Source organism: Alosa pseudoharengus, unplaced genomic scaffold (genome assembly GCF_046254945.1).
Source record: "Alosa pseudoharengus isolate Yale_2024_CS ecotype anadromous, Long Island Sound unplaced genomic scaffold, YU_APseudo_1.1 YU_APseudo_1.1_scf_2, whole genome shotgun sequence".
Classification (NCBI taxonomy): domain Eukaryota; kingdom Metazoa; phylum Chordata; class Actinopteri; order Clupeiformes; family Clupeidae; genus Alosa; species Alosa pseudoharengus.
This window is the reverse complement of record NW_027468663.1, coordinates 46,734,498-46,750,416: the sequence shown is the minus strand read 5'-3', so window position 1 is coordinate 46,750,416 and position 15,919 is coordinate 46,734,498. Positions and strand designations below refer to the sequence as shown.

At 42.3% G+C, this 15,919-nt stretch overlaps 1 protein-coding gene across 1 annotated transcript in view; it reads right to left on the bottom strand.

Annotated features, from left to right (window-relative positions):
• Window positions 1-990: 990 nt before the first annotated feature.
• The window catches only part of tnr (tenascin R (restrictin, janusin)), a 36,015-nt gene continuing 21,086 nt past the window's right edge, over window positions 991-15,919 (bottom strand). Inside the window, exons 14-21 of the mRNA XM_076293302.1 lie at window positions 15,461-15,604; window positions 12,729-12,859; window positions 10,485-10,617; window positions 9,769-9,920; window positions 9,295-9,391; window positions 5,000-5,161; window positions 4,351-4,514; window positions 991-3,369 (exon numbers count right to left, since the gene is read on the bottom strand). Coding sequence (XP_076149417.1) covers window positions 3,250-3,369; window positions 4,351-4,514; window positions 5,000-5,161; window positions 9,295-9,391; window positions 9,769-9,920; window positions 10,485-10,617; window positions 12,729-12,859; window positions 15,461-15,604 — 1,103 coding nt within the window. The 3' untranslated portion in view covers window positions 991-3,249. The remainder of the gene's footprint in view (window positions 3,370-4,350; window positions 4,515-4,999; window positions 5,162-9,294; window positions 9,392-9,768; window positions 9,921-10,484; window positions 10,618-12,728; window positions 12,860-15,460; window positions 15,605-15,919) is intronic.

Here is a 15,919-nt window from a genome sequence, read left to right as displayed (position 1 = left end):
AGAGTCGTGGAGGTAAAAGAGGTAAAGGATTTCAACATTCATCAAATTCCGCAAAAAAAAGAAGTAAAAAGAACATGTTACTTTCTGTTTTAAACTGTGAATGTCTGTAATTGTGACATGTAGGCATGTGTATATCTATATATAGCGTTTCGAGAATAAGAGAACAGAAAATAAAAGTTTAGCACACAGTGGACATGAGAGAAGGGGATGTGGGACACAGGGCTGTCCAAGTGATCTGCCTGACACACATTTCAGACTGTATAAAGTTTGACTTGTGAATGGTTAAGAGGATGAGAAAGACAGCCAAGCATGGAGGCTTGGAAATGCTTCTACCATATGCTGAGCAAATAAATAATGGAGCAAAATCTGTAGTGTGCCTATCTTGAAAGGGAAACAGGGGGGGGGGGGGGGGTTTGAGGATCACTATTTTTAGTCATTGTGGAGCATTACACGCCCAAGTTCTCATCGTCTTAACTTAACACTTTTTTTTTTTATTGCATGTATTGTTGCAGTATGGATTATCTCACTGTCTGCCATGTGTGAGTCCAGCTACTGACTACTCATTTGAACAAGTCTGCATCGGCTTTATGTAATCAACACAGAGTGGCAGTGTGGGACGGTCTAATACGGTCCCACATCCACGGAGGCCTAAGTGTTTGACCGGAGCACAGCGCAGGCCAGTGTCGTCCCTCTGAGGGGTGGCCTGTGTGTGACTGTGAGGAATGCCAGATGAAGACACCACACAGCCGCTTACAGGCCTCATTAGGAGGGAGTTTGTCAGTAAACTGGGGCTCAGTGAACTGTGCCATTCTAATACACAAGGGGACCAAAGTAGCATATGGGGCCATCAGTGCCACTCCCCAGCACCACCCAACAGGAGTTATGGCGAGAGACAGTAAGTGTGTGTGTGTGTGTGTGTGTGTGTGAAGGGAGCTCTTCATTGAATCCTATACATGTAAATAACTCTCAAACAGAACTAATATAATCCTACCTGGTGAAATATCAATCATTTATACTGCAGATCTGCACACATCAAATCAAAGCAGAACAACAACATTCAAACCTGATTATGCGCTGAAGTGTAATGTCATAAAATGGGTCTACGTTTGATACTGTTCATGTTTTGTATGCATGAATACATTACTGTTAATTATGGGCCTCACTCTTGCATTTCCAGTTCTCTGTGTTATCCATTACTCTTTGCAACTGGGCTTAATCACATTTGCATTTTGTTGAAAGCAGACACACAAACCAACAAAATACGATCTGAAATAAAAAGAGGAATTGCGAGGTGAAATAAGACTTCTCCACCAACGTGGAGGAAAGCCTGAATTACTAAACAAAACATACATACATGGTTTAGGTTACATCACTGTTTGTTAGAAGATTATGAAATATCTTCAGATTTTAAATAAAGTGGTTATTGGTAATGTAGGCATATGGGTGTCAAATGTGCTGAAAAGTTATACTTCTTGAGGTAAAATCACATTGTTTGAGTAAACATAAAATACAACACTTATCAGAAAGCACAAAGGGACATTGCATCTGTTACAGTCTTCCGTCTACAGTTCTCCATAAAGCCATAATTTTCATATCCTGTACAAAATACATTGAGGCAAAGGCAATCTACTGAGCAAATACACATCCTACTCTAGCTTTTAAAAGAAGAACTCCTTCAAGGGATCGCCAGCCACTCTTGTCAGAGTTCACTCTGCCACTGCCTGCCATGTGTCGCTTTCTATCTGGTCAATTTGTTCCAGAGAAGAAAAACAAACACTTCTTTCTCGAGACGTTATCGTGACACATTTCCTCGGTTGCGCTGGTGACATTAATCATATTGTTGGCATGCTAAACGGTTTTAGCGCCTTGTGTGACTTGCTGCATAAGTCAGGGGCGGTTAGAGCGGAGGTTTTGAGATGTGTCAAAGTTTCTTGGCATCTACCATGGACGGTAAGACCGACTGGGCTCTTCCCTGCACTTATAGCACATGCTAATAGTCTAGAGGACACACAGGAACATGGAGTCACTGACAATTTCAAATGGAAAGGAATAAGAACATTAAACCACGCAGAGGCATGGACAGGATGCAAAGGTGCAGTGGGCGTTGCTGGAACATCTTACTCTCTATAAGCGCTGTTTTTCAAAATACACTGAAATGGGTGCAGATGAGAGGGATTGTTTTTTTTTTTTTTTAGACAGATTTCTTGGTGGTCAGTTACATACTGAAATCTAAGGTAATGTTCAGTAAACCCACAACAAAAGAGCAGGAACAAAGCACCTTTCTGAAATAATAAAAGCACAAAAACACAATTTAATCAACAACTTACTGACTTGTATAGCTATTATGCGGTTAGGATTGCAATGTAGATGGTTGAAGTAAATATGAATATTTTATGGGCATTCTCTAACAATTAGCTGGGTAGGGTCATTCATGGGTGCATTTACTTCAAATAATATAAATAAAATTGTTACATTTTAGCAATTCTAGCCAATAAATTGATTAACTGAATAATACATTTGTATTTTTTAGTAATGCTCTTACGCACATCTTTGGCTCTCTTGTGAGGAACAAAAGAGAAATGGGCTTGAAATATAGGGACTCTTTTCTTGCACAATAAAAGGACTTTATAGATTTGCCATGTGACCTCTTCAGGTATTTACATTTTTGTGTAATTACAAACCTATAGCTATAATTACGAATAAAGCAAACCAGGGGCTACAAAGTAGATTTCAGTTCATACTAAATGCAAATCTACAATGGCTGGTCATAGAGCATTCCACTCAAACAATAGTCACTAATCTGACTAAAGAAGGCGAAGCTTCATGGAGTGATCACATGTATTCAGTTACAATATCAGTTATAAAAATAGAGGCATCTTAAGGGCATTATGTTTTTTTGTTTCTTTTCTTAAAGTCTTTTTTTCTCAAACAGGAAAAAAATAACAGCTTCTCTGATTTTTCTGGCTCGTGATGTTACTTTTATATATATAGATTTATTTTTCTTGAGGGCATGTGCAGTGTGTGGGTAACATCTGTACAGCCCTCAACTCTCCAAGGTAGGTAGCACTACCTGTTTTACATAAAAGAAACAGCCTTAAAACTACAGCTCTTCTATGGACTGTGTTGTCTTTTTTGTCATCATTTGTAAATAAATGACACAGCTTTACCTATCCTTCTCCCATTCTGTGTAAAAATAGGGACAACCAGCGAAACAAGAGGAGGGGGTTAGAGGATGAGATTACGGGGGGATTATAAAGGGGTAGACCGCCTGCGCTTTCCACTTATGCTCCGGTAGTTAAATGGCCGCATCTTCATCTCCACGAATGGGATGGAGAACTCATGTCCTTTCCAGTGGTACCAGTTAATACCCTGCAAAAAACAGAGATGCCATTAGACAGGGAATCAACAGGGTCCGAAGTGGGGGTCAGGCTTTTGTTTGGTCGTAATCTATCAGTATGTACAGGTACTGTTCAGGTACTGAAATGGATTGAAACAGTAGAGTCAAATTGATTACAAATGTAATCTTATCTATCAGAATATGTGTTCTGGGGTGACAGTCAATACACACTCTCTGTTAAGATGCCCTTAAGACAAGACAAAATACTGTTTATTTCCCAGACACTGATGTAAGAGTCTACTGACTTGCTGAACCCAGTTCAGACTGAGAGAGAGACAGAGTGAGTGAGTGAGTGGGTGAGAGAGAGAGACAGAGATAATCTGATTCTGAGAGAGAGAGAGAGAGAGAGAGAGAGAGAGAGAGAGAAAGAGCCCCTGTCACTTATTCATATTCATCCACACAGTGCAGATCTCATCGTGTCACAATTAGATGCACTCAATATTTCATTATGGTTTACCGTACAGAGCTTTCCCTGACACGCTTGAACTCACAGTGCAGTCTGGCCAAATCTGCTCAGTCTTCACTAGGACTGGAGCAGGCACCACAACAGCTGGGGTAGTGGCATTCTCCAGGTGTGGAGCGCTAAAGGAGCTAGATGTAGACGCTGACTTGGAAGGAACGCACCTACGCCAAAATGGTTATTTTATTCACATTCTAAAGCTATTTCCAGGTCATTTTGAATGTTTTAAACTAACATTGATAGGCGTACTAACTTTAAGGACATCCATCACCACTAATACAGAACTTCCACATCGCTTTCGAGAATAGACGTGACACAATAAATCGGCCAGACTTGCATGACTAACCCACAACTCTTGCAGGAGGTTCCTTGTCTTGGCTGTGGTTTCCCTTTCCTGTTGTTCTCTGCATATGGGCTTATCAGTTAGACTTTCACAGCTGCTGTGTGCAGTGTGTGCACCCTGAGGAGCAGCTTGGAAGAGGGCTGTGCTCACCTGACTGTGTCTGGACTCCCCGTACTTGCCGTTGAGGTTGGCCCGGTGGCAGTTCTTGTACCACCAGGCCCCTTTGTAGGAGAGCGCACAGTTGGTCACGGCAATGTCATTGTCCCTGTCCTTGGTGGAGAAGGGTCGGCCCTGGTGGTAGGTGAGCGAGTCGCCTGTAACCAAGGAGACAAGTGGCCGTGTTTTAAGACTCAGTCTCTTTTCACAGTGACTGTTTGATTAGACTTAGTTTTTTACTTTGATTAGATTGAGTTCTTATTTCAACATAGGCTGTTTAATCAGCTAGAAATGTCAGCATGCTTTAATATCACATCATTTACGTACGACTGGTCTGGTAAGAGTGACACAGCAGCAGTGCTGATCAAGCAATCCTTAAGCTACATGGCACCTGCTCACATATCTGATGAGTATTTAATTATTGGTACAATATACCGCTTGGGTTCTGAGCAGCGTACCGTTTTAGAATCTGACCTTTTTAGAGCGGGAAATAAATAAATGGCCATTGAAAAAACAAAGTAGGCAAACCATAACCACTAAGTAGTTACCAATTAGTAACCCAGTAGTAACCAAAGTAGTAACCGCAACCACTCACGCAAGCAGTAATGCAAAAAGCTAATGAGCTTGGCACCGCCTTTGTTACCTGCCGTGCCGTTGTACTCCCCTATCCTCAGTTTGTAGAGGCTCCTGGCATCCCCGAGGACAAACTTATCGTAGGTGGCATACACGGACTCCTGTCCATCTTTCATGTCGATCCGCATCTCGTAACGTCCTTGAGATGAAATCCTCTGAATGTTGTCCAAGCCTGAATTGGAGGGGGAGAAAAAAACGCACACTTCAACAAGCACGTCGTCTCTGCATCCCTGGCACACCCACTCACAGATGCCCCCTACAACGCCCCTTCCCCCTCCCTAAACATGTGCCGCATGTAGATAAGAAGATGCCATGCGAAGTCAAAGCTTTCCCCTGTCAGTCAGTTTGTCCCTGCAGTCCTTTTTCCTCACCTGTCCTCCTGGACAAACAGAGGCGATAAGAACCAAAAAGCTGGCTGATTACATCACATCCTCCCAAAACGCCTCAGACTGGGCTATAAAAAGATGAGAAATCTGATTTCTCTCTTTTTTTCTCAGAAAGAAAAAAAGAAATCGGCTATGTAGTAATTTAGGATTTAGGACATTTCCAATATCTGTCGAGCAGTTCGGCAACGTAGGGGATGGGCATAAAGTTGTCTTCACTTAAAGAAAGAAAGATACTGAGCTGTGCTGGAGCGACAGCAGCTGAGATAGAAATCAACATTACAAACCTTGCAGGCCCACAGTGATAGGAGAGAAGCCATAGCCATATTCCGATTTGTAAAAAACACAGAGGGAAGCCTCATTTACAGTATAAAAGTGGACTATCACACTGTGTGACACAGATAACACTGACTTTCAATTTGCTTAATTATAAAGGATTAAAAGTGCATCAGGAGGCAGTGTTAATCAGTTCTGGTTAATACAATATTATACTGAATATTCTATAGTGTAATCTCCTATCATTTTATGACCTGCTCCTGAATTCAAAAGAAATGAGGGAGAAAATTAAAACAAGCTAATCGTCTCAACCAGCAAATTTACTTGCAATGGACCATTTAGTGTTTCCTTAAATTGGCCATTATTTGCACAGCAGCAGGTCAAGGAGCTAGGGGAATGTGTTGCGTTATTGAAACGATAATTTACAACACTGGGTTAGTTTGGTTCCATGGCCGCAGATGGAAACAATATGGCCTTCACATTTAAGAGCTTATCAATCTTCAGCATCAGCTTGTGCTGATATTACAGCAATGTGATTTGGCAAACCAATGCAGAAAAGGGATTAGGCTTTCCCCTCATCAATTAAAAGGTCAGAGATACTCTAAGAGGACACATATCTACACAGATTCCAATACTTGCTCCAAATCATACATCGGCTTTGATGACAGTTTAGGACATGTCTAAAAGGATCTATGTTTGGTACGATTAGAAAGGAAAAATATCTGATTTATAGAGCACCAGGTCACTTCTGACTGGTACACTGAATGCTTCACAACATGTAACGTTTATTTCAGTTTGTCTGCTTTGTGCTCAGGGTGAAGCGCTACTCGACAGACTGGAGTTTTCCCTCTGAAGTTTCCATAAAAGGTTATTAATAGCGAGCTGGACAAATTCTGAATTCAGAATTTCTCAAAAGCCACATTGTGAGAATAAATGTCCTTTATTTTACATTCCAACACTGGCAACCTGTATCCTATGTCTATGGAAGCCTGTTTACGCCACTTGAAAAAAAAACTGCCAGATACTAAGTCAAAATTATGAGATTTTAAGTCAAAATTATGAGATTTAAAGTCATAATTATGAGATTTAAAGTTGTAATTATGATATTTAAAGTCAAAATTATGAGATTTAAAGTCGTAATTATGAGATTTAAAGTCATAATTATGGGATATAAAGTCGTAATTATGAGATTTAAGGTCATAATTATGAGATTTAAAGTCATAATTGAGATTTAAAGTTAGGGTTGCCAACCGTATTTGAAAGGAAAAAGATGTGTTCCGTATTGAACTGATACGAAACACATTTTGTTCCGTATTATTGAGAATCAACTTGTGCAAATCCATGACCGGTGGAAACCTTTCCCTGTTTGTACATTAAAAATATGTGTATTTTATGTCTTATGTGTAATTTGGGTTTTACAGTACTTTCCAATCTGATGTAATGTGAGACTTTGTTCCTAATGACATTCTGATCATGATTAGTGGAATGGCTCCTTCATGTCTGGCCTGTGAAGGTTCCGTGATTTCCCTTCTCGGCCATACGTGGTCTACTTCCCTTTTCCTTGGTCATAAATATGGTTATGGTCCTTTACCTTTTCCTGTTGATTCACACCTTTAACTCCTCTACTTTAACATTTAGTCTGTTTTTAACTCCCCTACTTTAACATTAAGTCTGTTTTTAACTCCCCTACTTTAACATTTAGTCTGTTTTTAACTCCCCTACTTTAACATTTAGTCTGTTTTTAACTCCCCTACTTTAACATTAAGTCTGTCTCCCCATGTCTCATTCTTTGTCCCCTGTCTGACAGTTCAGCTTACAATAAATGTCACACCTTTCCATATCTATTAATAAATGCAGTAGTCCTAAGACTTATAACACTTATAGAAATATATAAATGTCTTATTTTTTATATACGTTTTGCAATACACACACACACACACACACACACACACACACACACACACACACCACATAGCTTATATTAATACCCCCCCGACCCCAGTAACTGACTGGATGCCAGTGTACTGAAGTATAGCCCCCCCCCCCGTTCCTTATTTTCATATCAGAAAGTTGGCAACCCTATTTAAAGTCGTAATTATGAATTGAAATCTCTTAATTATGAGAAATAAAGTCTCAATTTTGAGATTTAAAGTCGTAACGATGCCTGTTGATTATACCTCTAAAGACATTGCTGAAATAAACTGTTAGGCTACAGTGTGCAAACAGTAGCCTTACAGTTTTATGTCTAAACTACAACTAGCTAAACTGAGCAGGACCAGAGGGCTCTGGCAGAACAGCAAGCAACAGCTCATGACCTTTTGGGTTCACTTCCTGGGTTAATAATCTCGAAATTTCGACTTCGATCTCTTAATTATGAGAAATAAAGTTGTAATTTTGAAATTTAAAGTCGTAATTATGACTTTAAATCTCATAATTATGACTTTAAATATCATAATTACGACTTTAAATCTCAAAATTACGACTTTATATCTCATAATTATGACTTAAATCTCATAATTTTGACTTAAAATCTCATACGACTTTAAATCTCATAATTATGACTTTAAATCTCATAATTTTGACTTAGTATCTGGCAGTTTTTTTTTGTCAAGTGGCGGAAACGGGCTTCTATATATGTCTATACATGTGCAAAGGCAGGGCATGACGGCAGAGCACTGTCTGATGACTGAGTCCTGAGCCCCTTAATGATTCATGGTCCTCTTTCAAATAGGAAACAAACAGAAATATCTCATTGATATTCATCCAATGATACCGAGGAGTCGAAATAAACAAAAATAGCTTAATGATATTCATGCATTTTTTATCGCCATGACAAAACAAAGCTATACAAACTGGGTCATGAAGGAACTATTCATTTCTAATGAAAGTGTTTGGAGAGTTGTAATGAGCTTTGCAGAAACATACCCACAGAGCAGAGATGTAGAAACAGGAGGAATTGTTATGTATGAAATTGGAAATTTTCCTCTAAACAATACACATTTAAAAAAAATTCAAAGCTGGACACACTTCATTACTGACAAGCATGGATCTATTGTCCCAAATGAAGGGACACACACACACACACACACACACACACAAAGACACAGACAGACAGACAGACAGAAACACATACACACACAGAGAGAGAGAGAGAGAGAGAGAGAGAGAGAGAGAGAGAGAGAGAAAGAGAGAGAGAGCGGGAGAGAGAGAGAGAGAGAGAGAGAGCGGGAGAGAGAGAGAGAGAGAGAGAGAGAGAGAGAGAGAGAGAGAGAGAGAAAGAGAGGGGGAGTGTGAGTGTGTATGTGTGTGAGGAGCAGTGTGAGACCTGCTGAATGTTAGATAAGGTGAGAGTGGAACACTGGACACAGCTGTTTAATGATGGATCTGTGCTCATTTCAGAAACTGAATCTGGCCCCAGTGCCCATGGCCTGAAATGACCATCAGTAAATAAAAAATATGTTTTTTTCGTCATGTAGAAAGGCAACGAAATCTCTTTAGGTGGTAAAAATTCAATTTTGCAGGCAACATAATTGGGTTAAATATCCCATTCCATTCCACTAAAATATTTAGGAAGCCAGGTCAGCTTGCCCAAATATCCCTCCATGGTGGGCACACTAGAGGTTAGTGCTGCTAGACACCAACTCACCTAGCCAAAACTCGTCCTCCAGGTTGCCAAAACCACTCCGGTAGTCACTCCATTTCCTGGAGAAGTCCGTCAGGCCATTCTGGCGTCTCTGGAAAACCTGAAATACAGCAACCACCAGCAAGGTCTGGTTACGTGATGCCAAGCAACATACAGAATAGGCCGATCATCAATAAAAAATTACCATCAATTTAAATGAAATTACCAAAAATAAATGCCCTTCAATAACAAAAACAAAATGAAACATTGTAAGCAGCAATGAGGCATTAATAGCCATGCACAATAATGCAAACATTCTAATATACACAATATTCCCTGAACACAATATTCCCTAAACGAAAACACCAAAAAACTGCTCAAAGGTTTAGACTTTAAGTACTGGTATGGGACATAAGTGTGGTTTCACTAAGGCACCATGTAAAATGTGAACCGTTTTTTTTGTGTGTGTGTGTGTGTGGGGGGTGGGGGGGGACTTACGAGCCAGCCCCCTCCGTCGGTGGTCATGTCGCAGTAGACCTGCACACCCTGGCTCTGGTCTCTGTTGATGTAGATGGTGTAGACGCCGCTCAGGGTCTCGCCGTTCAGCAGGTGCTGGGCGCAATTCTGCGGGGTGGCGAACAGACGGTTTCCTGTGGCGGTGGGGGTGGGTGGTGGTGTAAGGGGGCAGAAAGAGGTTACAAGAGCTGCAGTTGCATTGTTACTGGAGAGCAGGTCAAGCATTCATGCAAGGAGTGTACCTATTCTTCGCCTCCACCTGCAGGAGAAGGAGGGCCACATTGGCCCCTGGTCTACTTCAGAGGCATTAAAGCACTGTTGTTTGCTAAAACTAAACACTGGCGTAGGAGGAGACGGTAGGTTTGTGGGTTAACATAACAGAACTGCGGCTCTGAATTATGCATTGAAAACACTCCAGTGAGCAACATCAAAATGTAATGAGGACAAGCAAAACAATAGCAAACAGTGTTGTGGTTTAGGGGGAGTGCAGCTACTTGACTTCGGTGTTTATCCATCTCTTAAACCAAGAGGGAGATTAAAAGGCCTTGCAAATATGAATTAAAATCAGACATTTTGTGTACCAGCGTATTTCAGCTTGGTTCAGGACTGAACGCCTTGTGTGAGTGAGTAAAGGCTAACTGCTACTTCGGCTACTTAGGTTCGGGTGAGGGGTGAGAGTGCCCCCTGGCTATCCGTACCGGTGGTGAAGGAAGTGGAGACGATGGCGCTGGTCTCCAGGCCCCGCGCCGCCTGCAGCCGCACCGTGTACTCCGTAGTCTCGGCCAGGCCCTCCAGGCGGATCCACGTGTCCTCAGCATCCAGGATCAGCTCCTGGGGACCAGACAAACAGCATCAGCCCAGTGTTCCAAATACCCCTTCTCTTTCTCTCTCTCTCTCTCTCTCTCTCTCTCTCTCTCTCTCTCTCTCTCTCTGTCTAAAACCAAGATGGAGAAAAAAACATGAGCAGTGTGAAGTACATCACTGATGTACCTCACTAGGGGACTGTTGTGTTCGATACGTCTGACTGAAGCATGACCCAGAAAGAAAAACATAATCTTGTGACTGAAAAGAAAAGACAAAAACAAAAAAACGCTTGCAAAACTCAAAACAGTACCTAATACAGTACATCAATACACTCCAAAAGTCATTTCATGTTCCTCTCCCCCTTAGCTTTCCTCCCTTGACTAGTATCAAAACATCAAGTCCCCTGCCTGGGCAAATGAACCTTATCAGGTCAGGGCATTGAACGATGGAACAGGAAGGAAATCTATTTTAGTCTTAAACTCTTGACAGCTTTGTTTCTTTCACTTGTTTTCTGGCTCATTTCCTTCTTTTTCAACAAATACACTCTTATCAAAACAATCTGTTATTAAAGTATCAAAGAGCTCCTTTCCATATTTATATTCTTCTGTCTTTTTTCCATCTTTCTGTGAAGACCAAACAACAATCTGTTCCCTAAGTGGGCTACGAGTGACAGCAGTGTAAGCCAATGCCATTGCCATGGCTCTGAGCCATGGCACACATAAAATATATGAGGGCGGGATAAAATATTCAGCCATTTTGGGGGGGAAATTGCCCTTTTTAAGAAATATGTTGCCTGAATTATGCAGTGAGGCAGCCCTAGAATGAAGTTAAAATGTCAGTCACTGTTTACAGGATAATGCGGGAGACTGTCATTCAGGTGATTCATAAGGTGATGATGACTTAGAGCTTGGCACAGAACTGCACCGTAGGGCACTGTGAAGTAAATGAAGCATCAGGCACTTGGCGTGGGCTGGGACCTTCATTGCTCATATCCTGGTGGAAGCTTGCAGGCTGTTAGCTCTTGTGTTATAGCTGAGCTATCTGTGCACCCTTCTATCCATACCCGTAAGTGCATGCTTCTGTTGTTTGAAGTCCTATTATTCCGGTTGCCATGGTTCTGCTGGCACAGACTTGAGAGGTACACTATGTGCTTTTCATTCTAAATGATGTCCGAGTAGGTCCACCTCCTGAACATGTGTTAGGTCGACTGTAAATTCTACCAATGTATGTGTTGACAACAGTCACCCCTGAGTGCAGAGGTTTAGGGGAGGAATCCATGGGCTGGACAGTAACACTGCACACCACTGACACCCACTGGACAAACACAAGCAATGCCCACATGACACGGTCTTGGAGTGGCACAACTATGGCACGTTCAGTCCAGATTGGGCTTAGGCCTCTCTCAGAGCCACAAGCTATAAGACTGGAAATATCACATATGAAACCTTCTTTATCAATGCTGTTTAGTTCAGCCAATTCAGTATGTAGGCTCATAACAAATAATCACCTTATCAGTAGGTCAAATCAGTGCTCTACCAAAACCACTGGGATCAGAGGGACACATGGTAGGGGTACATAGGGGCTGATTACAATTGACACTGATATGAAGTAAATCAGTGGAAAGTGGAAAGCGGAAAGCGTTTTTGTCATTAAAAAAACAAATCCCATCTCAGATGACCCTGCTAGTTTATTTGATGAAGTTTGATCTAGCCTACTTTAAAGATTTTAATTAAAATGAGGGATAATTATGTAGCAAATGAAAATGTATGAATATGTAAAGTGTTTCCTCTCCAAGGCTATAGGGCTGGAATATTGTTTCATAATGTGCACATCAGACAGTTAACCTTGGTCTACTGAAAAGAACTGTCTGAATGTATCATCTGCAAGCTGCAAGTCTTAAAGCAATTGCATAAATTAAATGTTGCACTCATGCTGGTATTATGGAACACCTAATTGATATTTGGCTTGCAGACATAAATTGCCTTGTTTAAAAATGAATGAAGGAAACTGAACATTATTATGGAACCTTTCTGCGACTCTTGCAACATCTTGCTCATCCCCAATGCAACACGCATATCCACACACTCCGACACGCTCGCTGTACAGGAGCTGAGCACTGCTGAGTGATTTGCACTTGCCTTGCGACTGCCGTCAGCAGACTTGTACGTCAGCATGTAGTTGTCGATGTCGGCAAGGGGCGGTTGCCAGGAGATGAGAGCACTCCGGTGGTTGACCTCGCTGGCCGTCAGGTTCTGCGGGGCGTCCATGGCTGCGGGACCAGACGGGGGATGACAGTCAGTTACTCAGCGGCTCGACACACAGACTTACAAGTATGGCCCTCGTCGGCCTGATGAGCACCCCCCCCCCACTCTCCCCTTCCACCCCCCCCTCACCTTCCAACCCAACAGTCCATGCCCGCCTCCTCCCCCTTCCTCTCGACCCTTCTACCCAGCAGGTGTTGAGCACAGTTGAGGGACGGCGACAGCGCGGCCATTAGCCGCATGTTAACACACCGATAACCTCTGGACGAGCCAGCTGAGACGCGTAAGTTATAGTGACAGCCCCTCTGCAATCTGGGGGAAAATGACATGCCGTGGGTGTGGAGCGGGAGCAGGTAGCGTTGCGAGAAGCCTTATCTGACAGACCGCCACTCTCCCGTGCACCTGGGAGGCTTCGCCACACACTGACGGCCAGTGAGCTGTCGTTTCCATTCGCACAAATCTTGTTTCAGATGGCAATGATAGACACGCCTCCTCCCCCTCTTTCTTGATCTCATGGTGGGAGTTTGTGTCGACAATTTGTTCCAATGAGGCAGCACTTGCTTCTCAGAGGTAGGCCTAACCTGAGAAATCATATGAATAGGGCACCGAGTACTAAATAAAACATTAATTGACATTGGTAAACAACTACCGGTAAATGTATTGTTACTGCAATATTTTCCCTGTAACTACCTCAGTTAAAGCTTTCAACAGACGTGCATGATGTACAAAGCTATGATATGCCAGACAAGTCCATCATCATGACCCTGCATATTTGCATTTAGATTGTAGAATGAAACTCTTGTCCAAGTGTGAGAACAAACAGCAGATCTGCCCAGTTTTAGGCTCTTTTCCCATGAGCTCCACAATCACATCCAAAGCTGCCAAAAAGCATGACACTGTCAGATAGAAAGAGGAAGTCAAGAGATAAAAGAATTATTGAAGATGTTTGGGTTTTTTTGGGCGCTGCTGTCGTTCATTGTGGGCCATGGATTCATTGTTCATTTTTATCAGAGCATAGCAGGACTTAGCTGAACGATGTTATTAGAGCATATCTGCTGTGTGATTAAATTGGCATTAAATTTGCTAACAAAAGCGATTGAAGTTGGGCAAAGCCAAGCAGACGCCATTAAAGGGGACTGCACGTCGAGATTTTGTCGAAAAAAAAAAGCTGACATCGGGGTGGTAAAGTCAATGGTCTGTGACTTTTCAAAGTGCAAATTAATTTCCTCTAAACAATGTAAACTAATGAAGTATTCACAGAAAGCCGGGTTGATTAAGGATGAGGTCTACTGCCTTTGAAAGACCTTTCCGGTGAGTAAGGGAAATAAGTAAAGCATTGGTTCTCAGGTTCCTGGTGTGTGGAGCATCTGTAGAGGCCCCCACCCCACCCCTCCCCCGCCACAATAGCTGTGCTCTCTCTGCTTCATTGCAAAGGAGATCGGGGGAACGGTGCTGCATCTCAACTCCCACTGGGAAATCAATGTCTTGCTGACTGGGGCTTTTTTTTTTTTTTTTTGCTTGGAAACTCTGAAAACAAAGTTGAATTGCCCCAACTCTGCTAAACTGGAACATTTCCGTTCCTTGTAGTCACATGGTAAGGTGTGACATGTTCATACATCAAGCCGCTACAATGCACAGGGCGTTAGAACGCCAAGCTTGAAGAGCAACCACGTCTCTCCACTCGGTTCCCAGAGAAAGTGGAAATGAGGTCGGTCCACTCACTCCTGGGGCTCCCATCTGTCCAGGCTCCGCATCACCGGTCAGCTGAATGCACCTGCTTAAACCCGTCACTAGCATCATGATTAGCCTGACTGGCTGGTGGGCTTGGAGCAGTGATTGAAAGAAGCCATGCAAGACAGGGCTGGACAGGAACTACACTTGCAGGAGACTTTCCTGAGGTGATATATTACAGATCAGCTCAAAACGTATTTGACCATTATTCAGACATATTTGACCGTTCTCCATAACGTTGTCTTGCGCTCGTGTACAGTAGATCAGGGGTTCTCAAAGTTTTGATTGGTGAGGGCCAATTCAGGAACCCAACATTGAACTGAGGGCCGCCAAAGGGGCGGGGCGAGAAAAAAAAAACCTGGAAAATAAATCCTATTTGTAATCATTTTAATGACCAGGTTGCATCTCTACAGTTTATATTTATTGCATTAAACAGATTTTAATTCATAACTGAGGCTAAACCTGGCAAAACTTGTGAAAATCTTAAGAAAAATTGCAATGCACACAATCCCTGGGGTTCTCTACCCTCAACAGACAAATGTGGGATATAACAGTCCTGTGTGCAGTCCATTTCAAGTACAAGCTTACCAGTATTTAGAACAAACAGTCTCAGTGTGCCTTGCTTATTATCAGCATAGGCCTTATTCAGGGCCAATTCCAGCTACCAAAGCACCACAGGAAAACCTGACGGCCACTAAACACCACTAAACGGAGATTCATTCTTTTCAAAGCACACAGTACAGTTGTACAATTTTAACAGTTTTACAGATGTTATCATATGTTATCGCAGGCTGCCAGAAATGTTTCCGCGGGCCGCCATTGGCCCCCGGGCCGCACTTTGAGAACCTATGCAGTAGATGGATGGATGGGATACTTACGGGTGACGAAGTTGGAGATGACGGTGCCGCTGGTGAGCGGTCCCTTAGTGGCATACAGGGCAACGGAGTAGGTGGTGCTGGGGATAAGCTTGCTCAGCTGATACTCCTGCTTGTTGCCCTCCACCAGGAAGGTGTCGGCAGTGACTGCAAACAGAGGCACACAAGGTATTATAGAAGCTCTCGCTAAGCCAACATGTCAAAGCCTTGCTTTCACTGCAACACAGTTTTTATGGAGTGTCTTCTATAATTAGTATGCTTGAGTTATGAACTCAGAATACATTTTCGACCAAATAACTCTCCTCAGTATTGATCCAATTAAGAAAAAAAAAAAGTGAAATTTGAGTTTTTAATAAGACTGCGTGAGAAAGGGATTTGACAAAATGCAGACTCTGAAATAATTATGGACTATGACTAAATCAAAAGATAGATTCTTAACGAGTGCCGCTGTGAATGAGCAGC